At 34.3% G+C, this 22,602-nt stretch overlaps 1 protein-coding gene across 3 annotated transcripts in view; it reads left to right on the top strand.

The window, feature by feature from the left end:
- The window catches only part of LOC124369790, a 160,753-nt gene that overhangs the window by 133,871 nt on the left and 4,280 nt on the right, over positions 1–22,602 (top strand). For all 3 annotated transcript variants that reach the window (XM_046827891.1, XM_046827890.1, XM_046827892.1), the window contains one exon: positions 2,254–2,302. In XM_046827891.1, coding sequence (XP_046683847.1) covers positions 2,254–2,280 — 27 coding nt within the window. In that variant the 3' untranslated portion in view covers positions 2,281–2,302. The remainder of the gene's footprint in view (positions 1–2,253; positions 2,303–22,602) is intronic.

Consider the following 22,602-nt stretch of genomic DNA (forward strand, 5'->3'; position numbering starts at 1 on the left):
GATAAAGTAATTGTCTGGTTTATAAATGTCTGCTACACATAAACCATAAATCAGCTAATTTTATCTATGAAGTCTATTAATTTCATATGAAACTAATCTTTTTAAAGTACATATGGAGTTAGGTGGATCCTTGAATCCAACGAGTAGCTTGTGGATGAGCATTGTTTTGGAATATTGTCTTTGTGAACTAGTTGTGGAATTCCCTCACAACAGCAATATTGTACAACTGTCATAGCCATCTCTTGGAATAGGCAATCAACAACATCCCCTTAGAACCCTAAAGATTATTACCATGATCTTTCCAGTGAATTTTACAATTTTTACTTATTTGGTGTTAGCTCGTCCTTTCCTTTTCATACTATTCTCTTTTGTATTCAGATGTCCAATTGTAGGACCATGTCTCCCAGACTCTATTCAGTCGAATAAACACTCCCTCATCGTAAAAACATTGATTGCTGGAATTGCATCAACTTTCTGCTCTTTGTGCTGTTGTGTAAGCCATACTGTACTCACTTCAATAACCGCAAATAGTAAGAAATAAATGAAGTGATGCATATTTCTACATTTGAAGATATTCATGAAGAATTAGGTGCTGATCGGCCGGTGTCACTGACCCTTTAGGAATTTTCAATGACAGAGAGAACATGAGAAATGAATGTGCAGCTCAATCTTTGTTAAAATTCAAATTCTTTATTTGATAAAAAATATTGTTCACAGGGGATGGTCAAAGTAAATTAATATGGCATACATTAATAATGTTAAAATAAAATAAACTAACAACTATTTCATTATTAACTAATCTCTGCTATCATTTAAAATGTCCAAATACAATAGCATTCCCCGTGCAGCAATGAAGATTTCAATTACCAGTCTTGATTGTTAGGCTCTGACTTAAGATATGGTATCAAGGCATTATAGAGCTTGATACTATTGTAAATTACATGTTTTTGATAAAAAGAAGTGTGATAGTGTGGTGTAGTCAAATCGTCAGCATTTCGTAATGGATAGCAAACAATGTTATGATTTTGGAAAATATAAGGATTACTCTTTAAAAGTTTGAGTGTTTCTAAAATAGATATTGAAGAAAAAGTCTAAATGTTATTGAGTCAGAAGAGACTTTTTCCAGAATGCACACTCGTCCTTTCTCCATGTAAGTTGGAAGCAAACTTGTAGTAAAAGTGTAATAAAGAAGGCAAAACAATCAATTTGAAACTGTTTTAAAAAGTGCTCTTACAAGCATATGATAGGATAAGTCTCCTCAAGTAGCAGCTCAACGTGACAAAGTTTAGCCATAAGACCTTGGACATTTTGGTGAATCATAGTAAGCCTCTAAGATGGAGACCCCTCCGTGTATAAGGCCAGTTAAATTTTGGCAGATTTTGAGTATTGGTTGAGAAAACTTGGGAGACAGGAGTAAGAATTTGTTGGGTTGATTCAAAAAGGAGTCGGAAAATCCTTTTGCGAAACATAATGGATGTGAAGGCCAATTTTGGTATAATTTGGAAATCTGTTGATGGAGAAACAAAAAGTCACAAATTCAGAAAAGAATATAAAATTCTGGATCTGGTTGTTGAGGGATTATATTTGATGATTTAAGGATTATAAAATCTCATATTCAGATTCATTATTGTACATATTCATGGAGAAAAGAACAAAAGTTTATGTTACAGCAAACGTGTAATAGTCAGTGTTTGTAAATTATTCTTCATGTCTTCTTTAGTCTCAGATAAGTCAAGACCATAATAAGGTCTGTTAAATATTATCTTTGAATTTGGTATGCTAATATCATCAATTAGTATCATAATTTAGATAGAAATAAATTGATATAAATAGATGTAATATAGTTGATACAAGTTTATAACATTGCAGGACTACTAGAGACCTTGAATCCTTGAACTCTGTAGGAATAAACTTAGTTAATGTACTGAAGCTGATGAAAAGAACTTTCATTTAAGTATAAAAATAATATAATTGTTATTATTGAGAAATAAAAAAACAAATACTGCCATTGAAAGCATTATATGTACATTTGTAATCAAAATGTTAATGGTTTAGGAACCAAATTGTCTATTTTAAGATCTGTTGTCTCTTCCATGTGTTATGACAGTTAATATTAACTGAATAAAAAATTAATAATGATTTGTGTAAGTCTCTGTGGATACATTTTTATTATTTATGTATCATTTATTGATGGATCAATGTAAACTAGATTATTGTATTCTCGATATTAAAATTATTATTTGTTTGTTTCAGAAAATATCCAAACACTTTGGTTGTTAAATTGTGATTACTACTTAATATTGTAAGTACTATTACATACTGTAAAGCATTTTAAAGTGTTCAAGTATAAGAAAGTGTGCTAGTTAAAATAAAATTAATTTTCAATATTATTAGTGTTATGTATATGTACTCAAAGACAGATAAATACAAGAAATTTTCAGAATTTTTCAGAATTTTTGTCTGTGAACATTTAGGTGTAGCAAACCGGATTCACAAACAGGGAGACTGGAACATTGTTCTCTTTCATAAGAGCATTTAATACAATCTAAATTCTCATATAGACGGTACTATACACTGTTCAAAGCTTTGGATAGATGACAACTCTTACACAATCTGACATTCGCCATGCCTGCAGTGCTGGATCATGATGGTCTAGTGGTGCTTCATTTTCAAAATTATTCAGTATGATCAAATTCCATTATATATAATAATACTCTTTAAATGCCAATGAGGAGGGTTGCCATTAGGGGAGTGAAACCATAACAGTTCTAAGTTCATCCACAATTATAGCTGCTGCTTCAAAGTTCATTTCTTCATAAAGTTTTAATATATTGTAATCTCTAGATTTGTATTTATTGTTAACGAATACAGAGGTTGCAGCTCTTATACGGTTCACTCTAGAAAGATCTGCAGCATATCTGCAAATCTGCCTGACATATCTGTATATTGAGGCGATACACTAAATACATTGCTCTGTTGGACCTAGAGACTGACAGAAATTAACTCTATTAATGTTAATGTAGCTCACAGCAGCACTGACTTCATCATGAACTACACCACCACCAACCTCATCAAGAACTGCACAAGACAAATCAGCACTTTTCTCAGCATATTTTCAGCCATTTATGTCATTTTCGTTTCCATTTCTAAGTGGAGAACATGTTCCCAGCATAGGTGTTGGTGTTGATGGAGACTGTGAGGAAAGGTGTCAGTGCCCTCGCTGGTATCCCCCGTGTGGATGAGCCCTTAATCTGGCTTTCCAATATTGTAGAGAGATTGACAGTTCTAACTGTTTTAAAAAACAGAATATATTAAACGATTTCTTAAATCTCTAGATGCTTTTTTGTCAACAGATATGATCTTAATTGTTGCTCCAGTACAGTTTTGAAAATCTACAAGTCTTTTAACAAAATGTTCAATTGAGACATTGTCCTGCACACAACCCATTGGCAAGCAAATTATATGTTTGATATTTTTTTATTTGAAATCTTGTAGAAACTGTTCAAAGCTTGCATCATAATCCACCAAGTTAGGCTTTTGTCCTGCACACAATCCATTGGCAAGCAAATTATATGTTTGACATTTTTTTATTTGAAATCTTGTAGAAACTGTTCAAAGCTTGCATCATAATCCACCAAGTTAGGCTTTTGTCCTGCACACAATCCATTGGCAAGCAAATTATATGTTTGACATTTTTTTATTTGAAATCTTGTAGAAACTGTTCAAAGCTTGCATCATAGTCCACCAAGTTAGGCTTTTGTCCTGCACATAATCCATTGGCAAGCAAATTATATGTTTGACATTTTTGTATTTGAAATCTTGTAGAAACTGTTCAAAGCTTGCATCATAGTCCACCAAGTTAGGCTTTTGTCCTGCACACAATCATTGGCAAGCAAATTATATGTTTGACATTTTTGTATTTGAAATCTTGTAGGTTACATTATGGTGGTGGACTCCGGGTGGACTGCTGGCTGGCCAGCTTGGACCGTTGGTTGTAGGGTAGTGGCGTGATGTGACGTCACAGGAGAGCAGCCTATGAGCATTCTTTATTCATATCAGACCACATCGTATGTTACATCGCCTGACAATACATACTGCCAACATAACTGGTGCAGACATTAAATATCACTATGGGTACATTACCAACTTAGTACTTATCACACTAAATACACTACAATCCTCCCCCTTAAATACATAAGTCCCCTACAATTTTAGAATTTTATTAATTACAATTTTTTTTTACAATCCTCCAATTTTAAATCAATTACAACGAATAGAAAATTGACATTATACTCTTTTATTTTTGTAAGTATAGATTATAGAGAACAAAATACAAACTCAATATAATGATTTAACACAAATCAAAACACTTCAATCAAAACCAATAAATCAGAATATAGCAATTAATAACACATTGCATGAACACAATTAACAGATCGATAATAATAATACCTAAACAATATTAATTATATACAAGTCACAATCGGGTTGTATTTACAAGTCCATTTTGACTACAGGTTTACGATCCCTTAGTGGGTATCGTCTAACAGGTGTCCTTTGTTTGGGTGAAACGCTGGAATTGTTATTGTTTACATTTGTACGTGGGCTGGGGCTTTGCCCCTGAGCGTTTCTGTTATTGTTATGGTTTTGCGGAGAGGGGGGCAAGGTCGTTGCTAAAAGTACTGGCGACCTTGCGCTCGCTCTGTCCCGCGACTGTATATCGATCGTTTCCTGCGTGTGCTCTGTTGCCACGCTTGCGCCTGGGACTCTGGGCATTGTTGTCAACTTAGACATTTCCGGACTACACTGTAAACCTATCAACTGGTCGATATGTCGTTTCCACCTCATGCCCGTATTTAGTTCAACTAAATACGTGACTGGTCCTAATCGTGAAACTACCACACCTGGTATCCACTTATTTCTACCTCTGTAATCTCTGGCTATGATTGGCTGTCCAATAGCTAATTGTCTACTTTTACTACCCCTATAGTACAATTGTTGTTTTTCTTGATTATCTGACATTATTGATTTAACATTTGGGCGAATTAAATCCAACCTAGACTTTAGCGATCTGCCCAACATTAATTGAGCTGGCGATAGATTGGTAGTAGAATGCACTGTATTTCTATAAGTGAACAGGAAGTTACTCAAAGCTAATTCTAAATCCTTGGAATTATGAAGAGCTGTTTTCAATTTATTTTTAATAGTTCTGACTGACCGTTCTGCCAAACCACTGGTTTCTGGGTGGTATGGTGGTGAAAACGTGTTTGATACCATTTGACATCAAAAATTCTTTAAACTCTTGACTGGTAAAAGTGGTCCGTTGTCGGACACTATGTGGTCTACAATACCATACCTACTAAATAATTCCCTTAATTTCACAATCGTGTGAACAGTTGCCGTTGAAGCAACGGGCAACACCTCTGGCCACTCAGAGTACGCATCTTTTACCACTAAAAATAGCTTGGACTGAAAAGGTCCAAAAAAATCAATATGAATTCGAGACCAAACTCGTTCCGGAACATTCCAATGATGCAGGAAAGCCTTGGGCGGTTTTGCTCGTTCCTCCAAACAGGCTGCACAGCTGTTAGCTAGTTGTTCTATGTCCCGGTCGATATTAGGCCACCATACATATGCACGGGCTAATGCCTTCATGCGAACAATACCTATGTGTGAAGTATGCAATTCGTTCAGAATGTTTATTCTGAACCTTTTAGGTATTACCACCCTGTAACCCCACATTAGGATTCCTTGCTCCAAGGTTAATTCCGGCTGTCTAATTTCAAATGGCTTTAGATCTGGTTCAGTTACAATAGGCCAACCTAATTCTACATAGGATATTACCTTTTTGATTTCACTATCTACCATTGATTCTCTTTTTATGTCTACATAGCTTAATGGTATGTCATTTTCAGCTAAACACTGCAAATAGGTACCTATGACATTAATATTAAGGTCATCATCTGAGATTTCATCTTTAACCTCACTATTTACAGGTAATCTAGATAAACCATCGGCATTGCCATGATTTTGGGACTTAACATACACAATCTCATATTGGAAACAACTTAAAAACAAAGCGTATCGTTGTAATCTACTGGCTGCAAAAGCCGGTAACCCTTTCTTTGGTCCAAAAATAGCCACTAAAGGCTTATGATCAGTCTTTAACAAAAACTGTGTACCATATAAATATTGACTAAATTTCTTGACACCAAATACAATGCTTAATGCTTCCTTATCTATTTGTGAATAGTTTTTCTCAGCGCTATTTAACACTCTACTTGCGAATGATATAGGTCTTTCTGTACTGTCGTGTTGAATCTGACTCAAAACTGACGCAATGCCATATGGACTAGCATCACTGGCTACCACTAGTGGTAATGCAGGATCATAATGCGCTAAAACTTCAGCAGAGATTAACTTTTGCTTAATCTCTTGTAATGCCTTCTTACATGCTAAATTAAATACAAAATCGGTATCCTTTCTTAACAACTGATACATTGGAGTCAAAATAGTGGATATCCTAGGAATGAAACGTGAATAATAATTAACAAGACCAAGGAAGGCTTTAAACTGTGTCACATTTTGAGGTTCAGGTGCCTTGACAATTGCTTCAACCTTACTAGGTGCAGTATGCAACCCTTGTTTACTGATAACAAAACCTAAATATTCTAAACTGTCACAGAAAAATTTACATTTGTTCTTGCTCACTGTGAACCCATTGTCTTCAAGTCTTTGACACACTAATCTAAGTCTTTGCATGTGCTCCTCATTGTTTTTACCTGTTACTAGAATGGCATCTAAAAATACAGTTACCCCCGGGATAGTCAAAGTCAAAGTCAAAATACAGTGGAACCTGGTTAATTCGAACTTCTATAATTCGAAATCTTCTTTAATTCGAATATTTATATTGGTCCCTAGCATTTTCTATATAAGTAATGTAAAAATATCGTGGTTAATTCGAAGTTTATTTTGGATAATTTGAACTTTTTATTCGAACCAGATGCCGATTTTAAAGTGGAAATATTCTCGAAAAGACGCTGCACTCTCTCTATTCGCAAGGCACTTGCTTCAAGGCCATTGGACACAAATCTAGCCACCCTCCCGCCAGACCGGCCGGCTCGTCTGTATGCTTCCGCGCCTATTGTTTTGTAGACGTGACTCATCGCGACTGGCACAAGCTCCGCTGCCTGCAAGGTCACTCCACCCCACCCACTCCACTCCCCACCAGCTCTTTGTTTTGTAAATTGATTCAACCGTTAGTTTCACGTGGTTAGTCTATCTTGACAACTGTGCCGGTGTGTGAACTTTCTCGCTTGTCGTTTGTTTACATACAGTGCTGTATGTCTTCCGTAATTTTACATATGATTTGTTAGTGTTTGACTCTTTGTTCGTTGAGCAAAATGTCGTCGCCTCGTAATCCTCGAACATACAAAACTTTGTCTTTGGCTCAAAAAATAGCGGCAATCAAAGAAGTAGAGAATGGGGTTAAGAAAAAATCTGAGATTGCCAAGGACTTTGGAATTCCTCCTAACACATTGTCCACCTACTTAAAGAATAAAGAAAAAATTCTCGGGAGTGAAAGTGAGAACATTAAAGACCGGAAAAGATTAAGGGAGCCAGAAAATCCAGATTTGGACAATTGTGTTTTAACCCTTTAACGAGTATAGGTGTTTGTTACAAAATAGTATTGACGTTCCAGAATGTCATATTAAAAATCATGTGAAAATAGTAAGGACGTTCTAGAACGTCAATGAATTATGACTTATATTACAAGTACTAGCTCCTATGTTTTCCCTCTATGGAAGAAATCCGCCCACTGTTCCTAACCTTAAATAACTGAGCGGAGTTTCCCGCGTAAATACTGTCAGCTGCTTTCAACTACAGAGCGGCTGTAAAGGTTTTTTCCGCACACGGATTCCCGCGATTTCTACTCCCAACAGCAATTGGCGCTAACAACTTCTACAGTCGCATTCTGTTGCTACGCTGTAAAATTCACTTTGTGCAGATTCTTCTACAATGATGAAATATTGTAGTTTATTGTTCTCAAGTCAGTTTCCTTTTGTGTTGTGAAATGGATCCAGAACGTAACTTACATAGTGACGACATAAGAAGGGGGTTGTACGAGTGGAGTGAAGGGTTGTAATCAAACAAAACAAGGAAAGTGGGTTTTGTGACTTTAGACTAAACCTCATCCGACAAATATTGGAAACACATCACACTCCAAGAGAAGGAAGGCTGGTAGCCGCGGCGCCGAGGGTCGTGCCGCCGCCAGCCACTACCAGAGACCAACATCCGCTCCGCCTGACCGGCAGACTCTTCTTTCGCCCACTGCCGACGCCAGAAGGTCAGACACGGAAGAGACAAAAGAGATGCTACGTTTGTTCTCATTCCTCAAGCAGAGAAAAGAAGAGGAAGGATACGACGTTTGAATGTAAAGAGTGTGGTTTGCCACTGCGTATACATCCATGTTTCGAGCACTTTCACACAAAAAACAAATTTTGCCTTTGTGTTTTCTCAACAAAAGTAAATGTTAGCTTTTTATAGTAATAATATCTGATTTTCATTAAAAAATAAAACAAAAATTATCTTACTATTTTGGGAGTGTATTATGGTTCACATCCTTACTCCTATGAACAAATGATGTAGTGACGTTCCAGAACGTCATTACTCCTTAAAGGGTTAAAGTGGTTCAAACAAACTAGGGATAAGAAGATTCCAGTGAGTGGTCCTCTCATAAGAATCAAAGCTGAACAATTTGCTACTGAATTGGGGAAAAAAGATTTTAAGGCTAGTACAGGGTGGCTTGACGGCTTCAAATATCGCAACAAAATTTCGTTCAAATCCATTTGTGGTGAAAGTGGAAGCGTTAATCAACAAGAAGCCAACCAATGGAAAACAGATTTGGAGGAGATGATTCAGGATCGGGATGAAAGGGACATCTTCAATGTTGATGAAACGGGACTTTTTTTTAATGCACCCCTGACAAAACACTCGCATTTAAAGAAGAAAAATGCCACGGAGGAAAACTGAGTAAAGAGAGAATTACTCTCCTGGTTGGTGCAAACATGGACGGATCAGAAAAGCTGCCTTTACTAATGATTGGCAAGTCGGCTAGTCCCCGTTGTTTCAAGAACGTCAAATCAAAACCAGTGGAGTATGTGAACAGCGCAAGAGCTTGGATGACCAGTCACCTTTTTGAGAAATGGTTGTTGAAATTAGACAAAAAGTTCATAAAAGAAAAACGAAAAGTTATTTTGTTTATAGACAACTGTACTGCGCACAACACGATTCCAGTAATGGAAAATGTTAAAGTAATTTTTTTCCCTGCTAATATGACTTCGGTTGTCCAGCCTATGGACCAGGGGATCATAAAAAATCTAAAACATTTTTACAGACGTTTATTGGTTGAGTACGTACTGACTGAAGATTGTGACGCCCTAAAAATCAAGTTAGACATTCTTCAAGCCTCTCGCATGTGCAAGAAAGCTTGGGACAAAGTAACACCCGAAACGATCAAACATTGCTTTAAAAAAGCTGGTTTTGTAAAAAAGGAGGACGACGCCGAAAAAGCCAACGACATTATAGCGGAAGCGTTACCTTCAGTTGACGGCTGGGAGGACGTCATTACTGACCCTGCCGTCTCTTTTGAAGATTTTGTCAACGTGGATGAAGATGTTGCAGTATGTGGTGAGATAACAGACGCGGAGATCATCGCTGAAGTGCTCAACAATAAACAAGATGGCGACATGACATCGAGTGACGAAGACGGTGAGTCATCAGTTGGGGCGGAAATAAACGTTCCGAGTGCGGCCGAAGCAGCACATCACATCATGGAACTTAGACGTTTTTTTGAAAGTAAAAATGACGTAAGTGAGTCTATTTTCAATTCATTGAATATGGTAGAATCTTTTGTCACTCCTGAAAGACTTAACGTTCGAAAACAATTGAAGATTTCCGACTTCTTTAGAAAAAATTAAATAATATTGTACTTATCACCATTCAACTTACTTTCTTTTACTGATAAACATATACTGTAATTGTGTATTTTTTAGATAATTCATGATTCAATTTTGCACTGTTTTACCATACTTTGCTTAGTATAAATGCACATAAAAACATACATTTACAACCACTCATGTTATTTTCAATAAAGGTTTTCAGTAAAGATGTGAAGTGTCATTATTTTAAGCCTTTAATTCTTAACTTTTTTAATTCGAATTTTTGGATAATTCGAAATTTTTTATTGGTCCCTTGAGATTCGAATTATCCAAGTTCCACTGTATCTTTATTTACATTATGTACATGGGTACAATAAATAGTGTCACTACAACTAAGTTACATAATTGGATGATTATAGTAGATCATGTTGTTGAATAAAATTCTTCAAATGAATAAAATGCTTTTCTAACTAAATAATCTTTTAACATTGATTTAAATTTCTTAATATCTTCAACTCTTGTTATTGTTTTTGGAATTAACTTAAAAAATTTTATTCCTGCATAAGAAGTTTTTTTTTAATAAAATTCTAAATTGTGTCGTGGTATTACTAATTCCTTCTTCAAGTTCAAGTTCAAGTTCAAAATTCCTTTATTCTACAAAATTTAACAATATTACAAAAATCACAATTTTACTCCCAGTGCGCTTCAGTCAGCACGTGCGGGAGTGGAGTTGATGAAAGCAGTCTATTTCAGTCCATTTTCACATTACTTGCTGTACATATCAAATTATACCATGTAATTACTCATCTAAAATATATTTATCCAATTTAAATTAATTTAAAGGTCTATAAACATGCAATATAAGTAAATACATAACTAAACATGCATTATTTGTTAATATTTCTGCAGTGCAGGACCATACAACATATCGCTACCTCAGTGCAACAGTGGGACATCTGAGATTTTTTAGTGTTTTGAGGTTATGATAGGTTTTGATTCTATTGGAGATGTAGATTTCAGTGCTTACAGTGGGTTTCCCAAGATATCTAACAATTAAAGCAATATAAAAGATATCCTGGTGTAACACTTTAGTTGTTTTTCCATTATATTATAGTGAAACAGTGGGATATCTGAGTTATCCCAGTGTTGCTCTTTTATTCCTTTGTTTCTGTCTTCAGTGTACTGAAGTTGTCCCAATATTACACCAGCTGTTTTGGTGTTGAGATAAGGTTAAGTTCATACTGTTTAGTTTATTCTTATGATAAAAGTGTTTTCTTAGCACAATTTGTGCAATGTTTTCTTCCAGAACATTAAAAATAATTAATAATTCCAAAAAAGTTGGCTGATATTGAAGAAACAAAAGTCAGACTTGTGAAAAGGTAAGTGCTTTGACCTTTTACTTATAGCTGATACATAACCTAAAATAATATAAACTTTATTTAGATTTTAATTTAGAATTAAGAATGTGTTTAGATCGGCTACACACGCATAAAAAAACAAATATGGTAGCTGATCTAGGCTTAAAATATTGGGAATTTGATTATTTACACTGCATTATTATAAGTATTGATGACCTTAGCTATAGTACACCTTAAATAGGATACTATCAAATATCCCTCTCCTACACATCATGGCTATCTATCTCGAAGAATAGGATATTGGATATAATTTAACGACCTTCATCCCCGGTGATGGTGACTGTGAAAAGGAATTAGAGATGTATGCTAAGAATAACTGTGCAGAATGTTAGGCCTAAACCTTATATTATGAGACTCGCAATTAATCTAGATAATCGATTAATTTGATAAATCCTATTAAGAACGCTCACTATACAGTTCCCGTTATACTTGTAAAAAGTATTAGCTAAAAATTATTGAAGACGTACGCTATCAGCTTAACCAAGTCCCACAGTTACAACTTATTTTAAACTAGTTTCAGGCGGATTATACTTTTCATTACAAATTAAAATAATTTCTGTAACCTATTGTGTAAACTGTTAACGACAACTACAATTGAATTAAGCAGGTTTTGATAATTTAATGATATTTTATTCAGTTACGTTTAAAAGGACCTAATTCCATTTTATGTTTCAGATGATGAAATTATACCAGGAGCACTGGATGGTGGTGATTCTATCGTTATGGAGACTTTTGAGCAAAGTGAGACAATGCCCTGAAATACCTGGTAAATGTGCTGTGCAGTGTATAGATAAGCAACCAGGGCAATACTAATAGTATCCATACAAGGAGACAATGTGCTCGGATTAGCAGAACTAGATGAATTTATATCTAAGCAACAGCTCCGTTGATCAATCAACACCTACTGAACAAATAACCTGCCCCAGTAAAAATGATCCTGAATACAGTTTGAGAAGTACAGACTTAACAGTTTTACAACCATTGCAAGTAGACAATGAATTAGATTACCAAAATGATGAAAACCTGGATGATTTAAATTTAGTCGATGATCTTTTTTATGACAGTGACAGAGATCCAGAATATGTACCAAGCTCAGAATTTGACAGTAGTGCAATTAATGGAACCCTCCAGCAAGATTTACCTAACGTGCAGTCAGATGAAAAATCTAAGGGAAAACACGATAGGCCTAAATAAAAAGTTAACCAGAAAGCGTTTAAGGAACGTGGAAAACTGGTCACGAAATATAAAGAAAAAGAAAGTTAATTCTGGTTTGGCGTATGTATCGAGATATTGGTAAAGATCATGGACCTAAGGTTTTAGGCGTATCATGTACTAACAAATGCATTTTAAAAGTGTTAATTTGAAATTTTCAAATGCAATGTAGAAAGACAATCTTTGATAAATTTTACAATCTGTGTGACATTACTAGAAAAAGAGATTACATATCAAAACTCATTTCTTTTTCCGGTAACAATAATGAGTGACCACGTACAGGTCGTAAACGCAATGCATCGTTTTATCTTGAGATAGATGGTAGAAAGAGAGCGAGTTTGTAAATTAATGTTTTAAATCTACATTTGCTATTTCTAACAATTTTATATCTACTGTCATGAAAAAGAGTGATGTTAAATGGGTTTTACAGGAGGAGACTTTAAGAGGAAAGCATGGGAACAGAAGAAAGAAAACTGAAGATACATTAGTAAAATTCAGTAATGGAACACATAAATAATTTCCCACGGATTGAATCCCATTACTGTAGGGCAAGAACTAATAAGGAGTACTTGGAAGGTGGGTTAAACTTATCAATGATGTATAGGATGTATGAAGAAGAAAACAAGACTAAAGGTTTGAACTACGTAAAAAAACATTTGTAATGAATCAATTTTTAATACCAAGTTTAATATAAGTTTTTTTAAGCCAAAGAAGGATTTATGTGTAAAATGCGAGGAGTACAAACTCTTGAACGATGAAGAAAAAATAGAAAAGGAAGATCATCTGAAAAAGCACAGAGAAGAAGTTTCACTTTCCAGAATGGAGAAAGAAAAGGATAAGGAAAAAATGTGCTAGTGACAAAAACCTGATGTTAGCAGTGTAACGATTTAGAGGCAGTCTTCCAATTGCCACAGGGTAAAGCATCACTATTTTATTACAAGTCTAAATTGAATGCTTACAATTTTACAATAGCTGACATTTCTAATAAGGATTACTTCACAAAGAAAAGGTTATTGTTATTTTATGGCACGAAGGTATTGCAAACCGAGGTGGTGTAGAAATTGCAAGCTGCGTTTATGAATTTTATTAAGGAACACTGTAAGGACAAAGAAGAATTTAATATTTTACAGTGATAACACTGTATCACAAAATAAGAACAAGTATGTCTTTGCTATGTACCTATTTTGCATTAAAACCATGCATATTGAAAGTATTACACATAAATATCTAATAGTCGGTCATACGGAAAATGAAGCAGACAGTATTCATTCCTGCATTGAAAGAGAAAAACAAAGAATTTTGAAAAGTGGTCCAATTTTTATTCCTAGTGAAATATCCATGCTTATTAGGACCTCCAAAAAGTCAGGGGAAACCGTATAATGTAAAAGAAATGGAAACTCTAGACTTCTACGGATTGGAAGAAGCTTTCTGAAGACATAGCCAAAAATTTTTCTGTAAACAAAGATGATGAGAAATGTACATGGAACGATGTAAAGGTAGTAGAAGTTAGAAAAGAAAATGAATATTCATTGTTTTACAAGACATCTTATAAAGACGAACATTTCAAAGAAATTGACACAAGAAAAAAAATCTAGAAAGAGTGCAAAGGAGTTAGTTTTGAAGAAAGCTTATACCGAAGCACCTCATATTTCAGATAATAAGAAAAAGGATCTATTATCATTGTGTTCAGCAAACTTAATTCCTAAAGGCACATCACCAATTTTATTGTAATTTTACAAAGCTCAAAGAAGGTCATTTCAATAGCCCAGAATAGCAGTGATGAAGATGATTAAAACAATGTTCTTTTGATAAATTTAATACTTTTTTAAAGTTGTATGTACAAAGGTTCTAAAAATGTAAATAAAAAAATATTAAAAAACATTGTTTTATTTCATCATTATTTATTATCATTAAAATTAATTGTTCTAATAATAGTGTAAAGATTATACTTGAGACATGGATTTGGAAAAGTATGATTTATTAGTGCTACAGTGGGACATCCGTGCCAGGTCTTATTTTATATTTTTTATGTCTTTAATTGAGTTACTAATTTACAAGTAACTGTTGCAAAATTGTTTAAAGATGTATCAGATGACACTTTGGTAATTTTTTTAGTTTCAATTAGGCAAATGTTTAAGAAGTAAACTGCTATCATCTAACATGAAAAACTTTGATCGCTGATTCCCGAAAGTAGGGTGTTTGGTACATGTCCCACTGTTGCTCTGGGGTAGCGATATGTCCTTTAAATTTTAAAAAATTTAACATTTTTTCAAAATTTTAAATATAATACATAACGCCAACAACAAAATAAATAAACGTAACAGAAATATAATAAATATAAATATAAAACAACAATGTAATAAATATATATATATATATATATAACAGGCTAAATAAGTAAATATTAACAGATTAAATAAATAAATATGTAAATATCAACATGCCAATAAATAATTAAATAAATAAAACAAGTAACAGTAAAGTTAAAAGTAAAGAGTTAACAGTTTGCTATAGGCATGAAACAAAACCAAACAACAATGACACAGTAACTAAGCATGCATATCTGGCAGTTTGCTTACAAACTCAATTGCTTTCATCTTTACTTTTGGCTTCTTTTCAAATATAATATTTTGGCCACTATGCGTCAAGAACCTATTATACATCTGAGGTCCCAGATAGCAAAACTGGTGCCTGCTGCGCTCTTTTGTTAACAAAGGTATTTTTAACAACAGGTTTTGACTAGATCTAGTAAAGCTATTAACTTGTCTAAATTCAAATTGGCCAAGATATTTCTGAATATGCATGATTACTGAATACTGATAAAGCTGTCTAAATCTAAAAATATTATTTTCTACAAATAAGTGGCTCATTCTATCCATGTGCTTTACATTGTAAATTATTTTGAGAGCATTCCTTTGGTTCATAACTATGGTATTTAAATAAGTTGTGAAGGTCCCCCCATAGTGCAAATACCAAACCTCAGCAGGCTTTCAAACCAGGAAAGATAAACATTTTTTAATTGATAACTGTATGCAAAATCCTTCAGGTGATAAACAACATAGTTTACTTTTCTAAGCTTTTTTGACAGGAAATTTATATGGTGAACCCATTTAAGACATTTATCTATGTACAAACCTAAATACTTCACACAATCTACTACTTCTATATTACTACAATAACAACTATATATACATTGGTGCTTGTGACAAAATAAATTATATTCATTTCTTAAAAATTCATTTGAAGAGTGATGGTCAAAAATATTAAGCATTTAGATTTACTACTGTTAATTAAAATTTTATTGTTTGATAACCGATCAGAAATTTTGTCCAGATCTTTTGCAATTTTGAATTTTAATGCCTCTCTGTTATATGCAGAGCACACTAATTCAGTGTCATCAGCATATGCAAATACCGATGAGTACAATTCCAAGTCCAAAAGATCATTTATGTACACTAAAAATATAATAGGGCCCAACACCCCTCCCTGAGCTGTGCCGTGGTATAATTCTAGAGGACTACTCAAAACTTTGTTTATTTTTACCACTTGCCTCCTACCTTTGCAGAAGGATTCCAGCCAGGAGAGAGCGAGACCACCAAAACCATAGTGTCTGAATTTTTTCAATAAAATTTCTATGTCCAATTCATCAAATGCCTTTTGGAAATCCAGATAAACGGCCATACTGTAACTATAATTATCTGATGGTTTAACAATTGCGGTTACATGCTTTTCTATGGATAGATCTGTACCCCCACCAGGAAGGAAACCATATTGGTTACTAGAAAACAATGATCTGTTACAAAAATAGTCTAATATCTTATTTTTAATTAATGTCTCAAATACTTTAGCAATGACATTAATCACTGAAATAGGACGGTATGATGACATATCTGAGCTATCACCAGACTTAAAAACTGGTACAACAGAGGCTATCTTAAATTCATCTGGTACTTGTCCTTGATTTAATGATTTAATGATTTTTTAAACATGTTGAACAAAAGAGGAGCAAATATATCTAAGTTACTTTTCACTACAATTATACTTATGCCATCAACTCCTGTACTTCGCTTATTTTTCATTGACTTAATAACATTAACAACATCTTCAAAGGTACAATCAAATTTATCAAACAATATTTCATGCTCATTATGATCATCAATGAACAAATCACACCCAAACGCCTCATGTTTTAATTTAGAAATTACAGTAGTGTAGTATTTATTAAATTCATTACCAACCAAAATTTCATTACCTGCTACATTGACCAACTTATCTGCTATATTCATGACATCTATGATTTCTTTTTATTTTTAACAATTCCTTTAATAACATTCCATTACTTCCTTGAATCACCTTTACAGTCATCAATCAAGGAAGAATAATAAGCAATTTTTGCTCTCCTAATTTGACTAGTTACATATTTTGAAAAATTATTATATTCATATTTTAAATCTTCTTATTCCTAGTATTGTAAGTATGGGTTTCACAATGAATTTTAAATTTAGATTGATAGGTCCTAACATACATAACACATTCTAAAATATAAAGGCTATGCATTGTTAAAATATTTAGTTCAGTGAAATTATTTTTCACTGACTAATCATTCTTCATTTTCAACATTATTCGTAGTGCTTTTTTTTGCAAAATTAGAATTTTATTTAGGTTTTGGTTTGTGGTTCCTCCATACACTCCTATCCCATATGCAATGTGGGATTGAATATGTGCATGGAAAACCATCTTTAGTACTGACAAACTGCATAAATAAGAAAGTCTTTTGATAGCATATAACCCAGAATTTATCCACTTAATTATCTGTGAAATATGTAGATTCCAGCTAAGGTTTTTGTCTATTGTTAGACCGAGAAATTTTGTGTAGGAAACTTGATACAAACTGGAATCGTTTATCAATATGTTAGGATTTAAACGTTTTCTGTCTTGTTTTGTGTTAAAAGAAATAAAATTAGTTTTATCGGTATTTAAAACTAATTTGTTGTCAATGAAAAATTTTTGTACATTTGAGAGTTGCAGATGTGCAGATATCTCCAATTCGACTTCTGTTTTTGCAGATATAATGAGATTTGAGTCATCTGCAAATAGGCACAGCTGGTTTTTTGAACTTTCAAGATTACTAAGGCAGTTTGGAATATCCTTTGTATAACATATAAATAATATAGGACCTAAAATAGACCCCAGGGTACTCCATTTTTTACTAATTGAGTGTTGGATTTAAATTATAGTAATTTGTTATTTTTATGTGAGTTATTTCAACGTATTGTTCTCTTTTAGATAGATATGACTCGAACCACTTTAAATGAATATTATGGATACCTAAATTTTGCAATTTGTTAAGTAAAATTTCATGAGATATGCTATCAAAAGCCTTTGATAGGTCCATGAATATTCCTGTTACATTATCATTTTTGTCGACTGACTATTACAGACCCAGTGAATTCTATCAATGCAGTTATAGTAGATTTATTTTTTCTAAAACCGTGTTGTTCCTTGTCATAAAGATTATTTATTTCTAAATGTTTGACCAATCTATTGTACATGGTTCTTTCAAAAATTTTTGTAATTGATGGTAAAATTGAAATCAGACGATAATTTTGAATGTCTGTTACAATACCTTTTTTGTAGATAGGTACAACCTTAGACAATTTTAACTTACTAGGAAATATGCCAGTAATGAGAGAAGAATTTACCAAATGCATTAATGGTTTAATAGAGCTTTTTGCAAATTTTATCAATTTCATAGGCACTCCGTCATACCCGCTACAAGATTTATTTTTGAGTGAGTCAATAATTTGATTCAGTTCTTCTACACTCAAGGGCGGGCATTGAAATTTAGGAGACGTTATATTTATGTTCTCAGACTGTGGTTGTAATGAATTTGAAGTAAGGTCTTTTAACAGTGCATCTGTCACATTTATAAAATAATCATTAAAGGACTTTGCAATTAGAGATGGTTCAGTAATAGATGAATCTTTTGATTTAATTACAAGATTGCTTGTAATCGATACAACGATACCTTGTAACGTTTGTTCTATTATTCTCTGGAAGATTCCCGGTGCTGAACTGATACCAAAACATAGGCGATTGTAAGCATACAATCCTTTGTGTGTGCTAATTGTACAATACTTTTGACTATCTACATCTAGTTTGAGCTGCTGATAAGCTGAAGATAAATCTATTTTAGAGAATTTTTCTCCATTTTGTAGGCTGGCAAATATTTCTTCAATTTTCAGTAACGGGTGTCGGTCTACCTCCAAGAAAGGATTTACAGTAACTTTATAATCCCCAAAAATTCTTATTTTCCCATTAGCCTTAATAATTGATACAATGGGAGTCCCCCATTCACTGGTATCTACTGGTGAAATAATGTTCTCTTGTTCTAGTCTAGTCAGCTCGGCTTCTACTTTTTCTTTAAGTGTAAAAGGTAACATCCTAGGTTTAAAGTATTTTGGTACTACATTTTCTTTTAACTTTAATTTAACTGGTGCACCCTTGTAACATCCCAACTTATCCGTAAATACATTTGGAAACTCATTGTACAGTAATTCTACTTGTTTGTTGACAACAGACGGATTGACAGATGTTTGTTTGTTTACCTCTACAGGTGTGTTGTGGCTTCCACTGACAGGCGCGCATGCGTCTGCCGCGCTGCCGCCTGTAGTTGGCACAACCCCCACCATGCTCGTGCGATCAGCTGACTGTACATTGTTTACATTACTAGGCACTCTAACTGTTAAATCTAATGCTTGCATCCAATCACGCCCTAACAAAGGATTAGCCCCATTAGCTACGATATATAAAGCTAATTGTTTTTCTTTACCTTTATGTTGTACATTGACCATAACTTTACCTAAAGGCCTGATCTTTTCATGTGTATATGAACTTAATACTAAGCTAGTTGGATACATGTTTACATTTCTTAACTTAGTCTTACAATCTTTTTCTGACATAACTGAAACACAAGCTCCACTATCGACTTCAAATACAATTTCCTTACTTTCCACTAATAACTGTACCGTTATTGGCTCAATTTTATTAATCTTAGTTTCTATTTCTTTATCCGTAAATAGATTGGAAATGTCATACACATCGTCATTGTCTTTATGTTTCCAGTGATTATCTGAACCTGACTCTGCTGATTCTTTACTTTCCTCTACATAGTGCTGCCTACCTTTATAAACATTTTGCTTTTTATTGCTGTAAAACTGCTTCCCTTTAGCTGAAGGCTCCTTACACCTATTTGTAAAAACATTTGGTTTATTGTCATTAGGTTTGTTAACATAATTTTTCCATCTACAAACTCTTTCAAGGTGTCCCTTCTTTTTACAATGGTTACACGTGTACTCACGAAACCGACATTGCGATGCTGTGTGTGTCCCTCACTTGCCGCAACAATAGCAGGTGATGTCTCCCAGCGCCTTCCCGCTGCTCTGCAGACATTGCGATGCTGTGTGTGACCCTCGCTTGCCACAACAATAGCAGGTGATGTCTCCCAGCGCCTTCCCGCCGTCCGATGACTGTCTCGCTCCGCTGCTCGCCGCCTGTGTCCTTTTCGGTATCGACCCGCTGCTCTGCATCCGGCGAATACGTCCTCCTGTACTTGTCATCTGGGCCGCCCCCTTCTCAGCAAATTCCATTGCAGTAGCTAGTTGCACGGCTTTTTCATAAGTGAGGTTTTCCTCCCCGAGAAGTCTTTTCTGTATCTGTTGGTCTCGCAGACCCGCGACTAATCTGTCCCTTAAGTAGTCTGGCAATTTATCACCGAATTCACAATACTTAGATAACTGTTTTAAATGCACAATATAATCGCTAACCGTTTCATGATCAAATTGATTCCGCCTACTAAATTTAAATCTTTCCGTGATAAAAGAAGGTTTGGGATGCAGATGATTCGCTATAGTGTCCACAATTTCCTTGTACAACTTGTCAGACGGTTTGTCTGGTGTAATTAAGTCTCTCAGTAACGTATAGGTCCTTACACCCATAACTGTCAACAACGTGCTTAGTTTCTTTAAATTGTCGATATCATTACAATCCATAAAAAGCTCAAATCTCTCTATATAAGACTGCCACGATTCTTCCGCACTATCAAAATAACCCATAGACCCAATAGTTGCCATTTTGCCTTCTTGTACACTACGTAATAACTGTTTAAAATGTCCCCGGTAAAAATAATCGTCTAACGGCATCGATTATAACGATAAAAATATCAGCCTGTGCGCTGCTTACCCCAAGAATAGTTTATATCGATCGGCGTACCTTACTACTCCCGACCGATGGAATGTCCGGAATGTCCTTGCACATTCGAGGTTATTTGCACGTGTTCATTACGTTTGTTGCCCTTTCGCACTATATCACTGTAATTCACTGTTTCAGTGTCCCGAATGTCCTTACACATTCGTTGTTATTTTTCCACTACTTTATCCTCGTCGCCACTGTAATTGACGTTCCACCATGTTATCCTCTTCGCCACTGTAATATATGCGGGTCAACACTGTACACTCTTTAGGTCGGGATGAATAATAAGACGATACATTTAGAGTACTATTGCTCTAGGACCGCTCGTAAAGGAACGGACGGGACACGGAGGTTACATGACGGTGTCTGGTGGTGGACTGCTGGCTGGCCAGCTTGGACCGTTGGTTGTAGGGTAGTGGCGTGATGTGACGTCACAGGAGAGCAGCCTATGAGCATTCTTTATTCATATCAGACCACATCGTATGTTACATCGCCTGACAATACATACTGTCAACATAATTGGTGCAGACATTAAATATCACTATGGGTACATTACCAACTTAGTACTTATCACACTAAATACACTACAGACGTTTGCTCCTTGAGTATTTTGACAAGTCAGGTGACTATTAACAAATTCCTTGAGTTGCGGTTTATTAAACTTTTATATAAAAATCACTGCCACCTCCTGACTCGTGTTCTTTTCACTTTGAATGTCAGCTGAAATACAAATCAAATTTTAACCCTTCCACAAAAACTCCACACTAGGTAGTGCAACCTGTTACTATGAATATATACAATATACAATACATTGCCATAAAGTAAACTTTCAATGGATGTTACGGCTAGAAGCTAATGTTACAACATTACTATTTTGGAAACAAAGAATTCCAAGCATTTCGCGATTTTGTAGAGAACTAAATAGCAATGACAGTAATTTCATCTAAATCTATCATAATCAAAGGCTTTATTTTTTAACATAGAATACAGAATTGATATAAATAACATTACATTAATTAACGCACGAGAACTATAATGATAACATACAATGAAATCTCTTATGTGTTTTGACATATAAAACAAATAATTTACATAACTATAACTTCCAACTTTTTAATGTCGATAACAAACAAATTTACAATTTTACTTTTTTAAGTATGAAGTTATAGAGTTATATGAAAAAGTTGTTAAATTGAGTGACTAAGTAGTGATTGTCTATTACATATAGTGACAGTGAAGAATTAAACCATTTTGGATATTGTTAAATTGGACTGGTTTATTCTGTGTATTATTTAATATCAACATAGATCAAAGATGAATAAAATTATTAATAGGTGCATGTGAGGTATTTGAAATTTGTTTACTTTGATATTGTGGGTAGTATTTCATATACAGTATGAGAGAGGAAGAAAGGAGGGACTGGCATTACTGTGTTGGTCAGTCTGGTGGTGTGCGTGTTCAGATGAGCAGGCACCTGAGGCAGTAAACAAAAAAAAATCTGTTCAATTGAATTAGGGTTAAAGATAAACATTTTAATTAGTGGTTTACAAAATTACATGCCTAAGATGATGACTTTAGGATCTGCCTGGTAAAGAGTAAAAGTTTAGATGGTAACTATTTATTTTTCGTATAATTCTATAATTTTCTACTAAAAAAGTACATCTGCACGTATGTCTCATTGTGATTGACACAACAACTGGACATAAACGAAGATTGGAACGATTTATATGAATCCCAAAATGTTAATGATGCATTTATATACATATTATTATCTTCCTAGC

Source organism: Homalodisca vitripennis, chromosome X (assembly GCF_021130785.1).
Source record: "Homalodisca vitripennis isolate AUS2020 chromosome X, UT_GWSS_2.1, whole genome shotgun sequence".
In the NCBI taxonomy this organism is placed as follows: Eukaryota; Metazoa; Arthropoda; class Insecta; order Hemiptera; family Cicadellidae; genus Homalodisca; species Homalodisca vitripennis.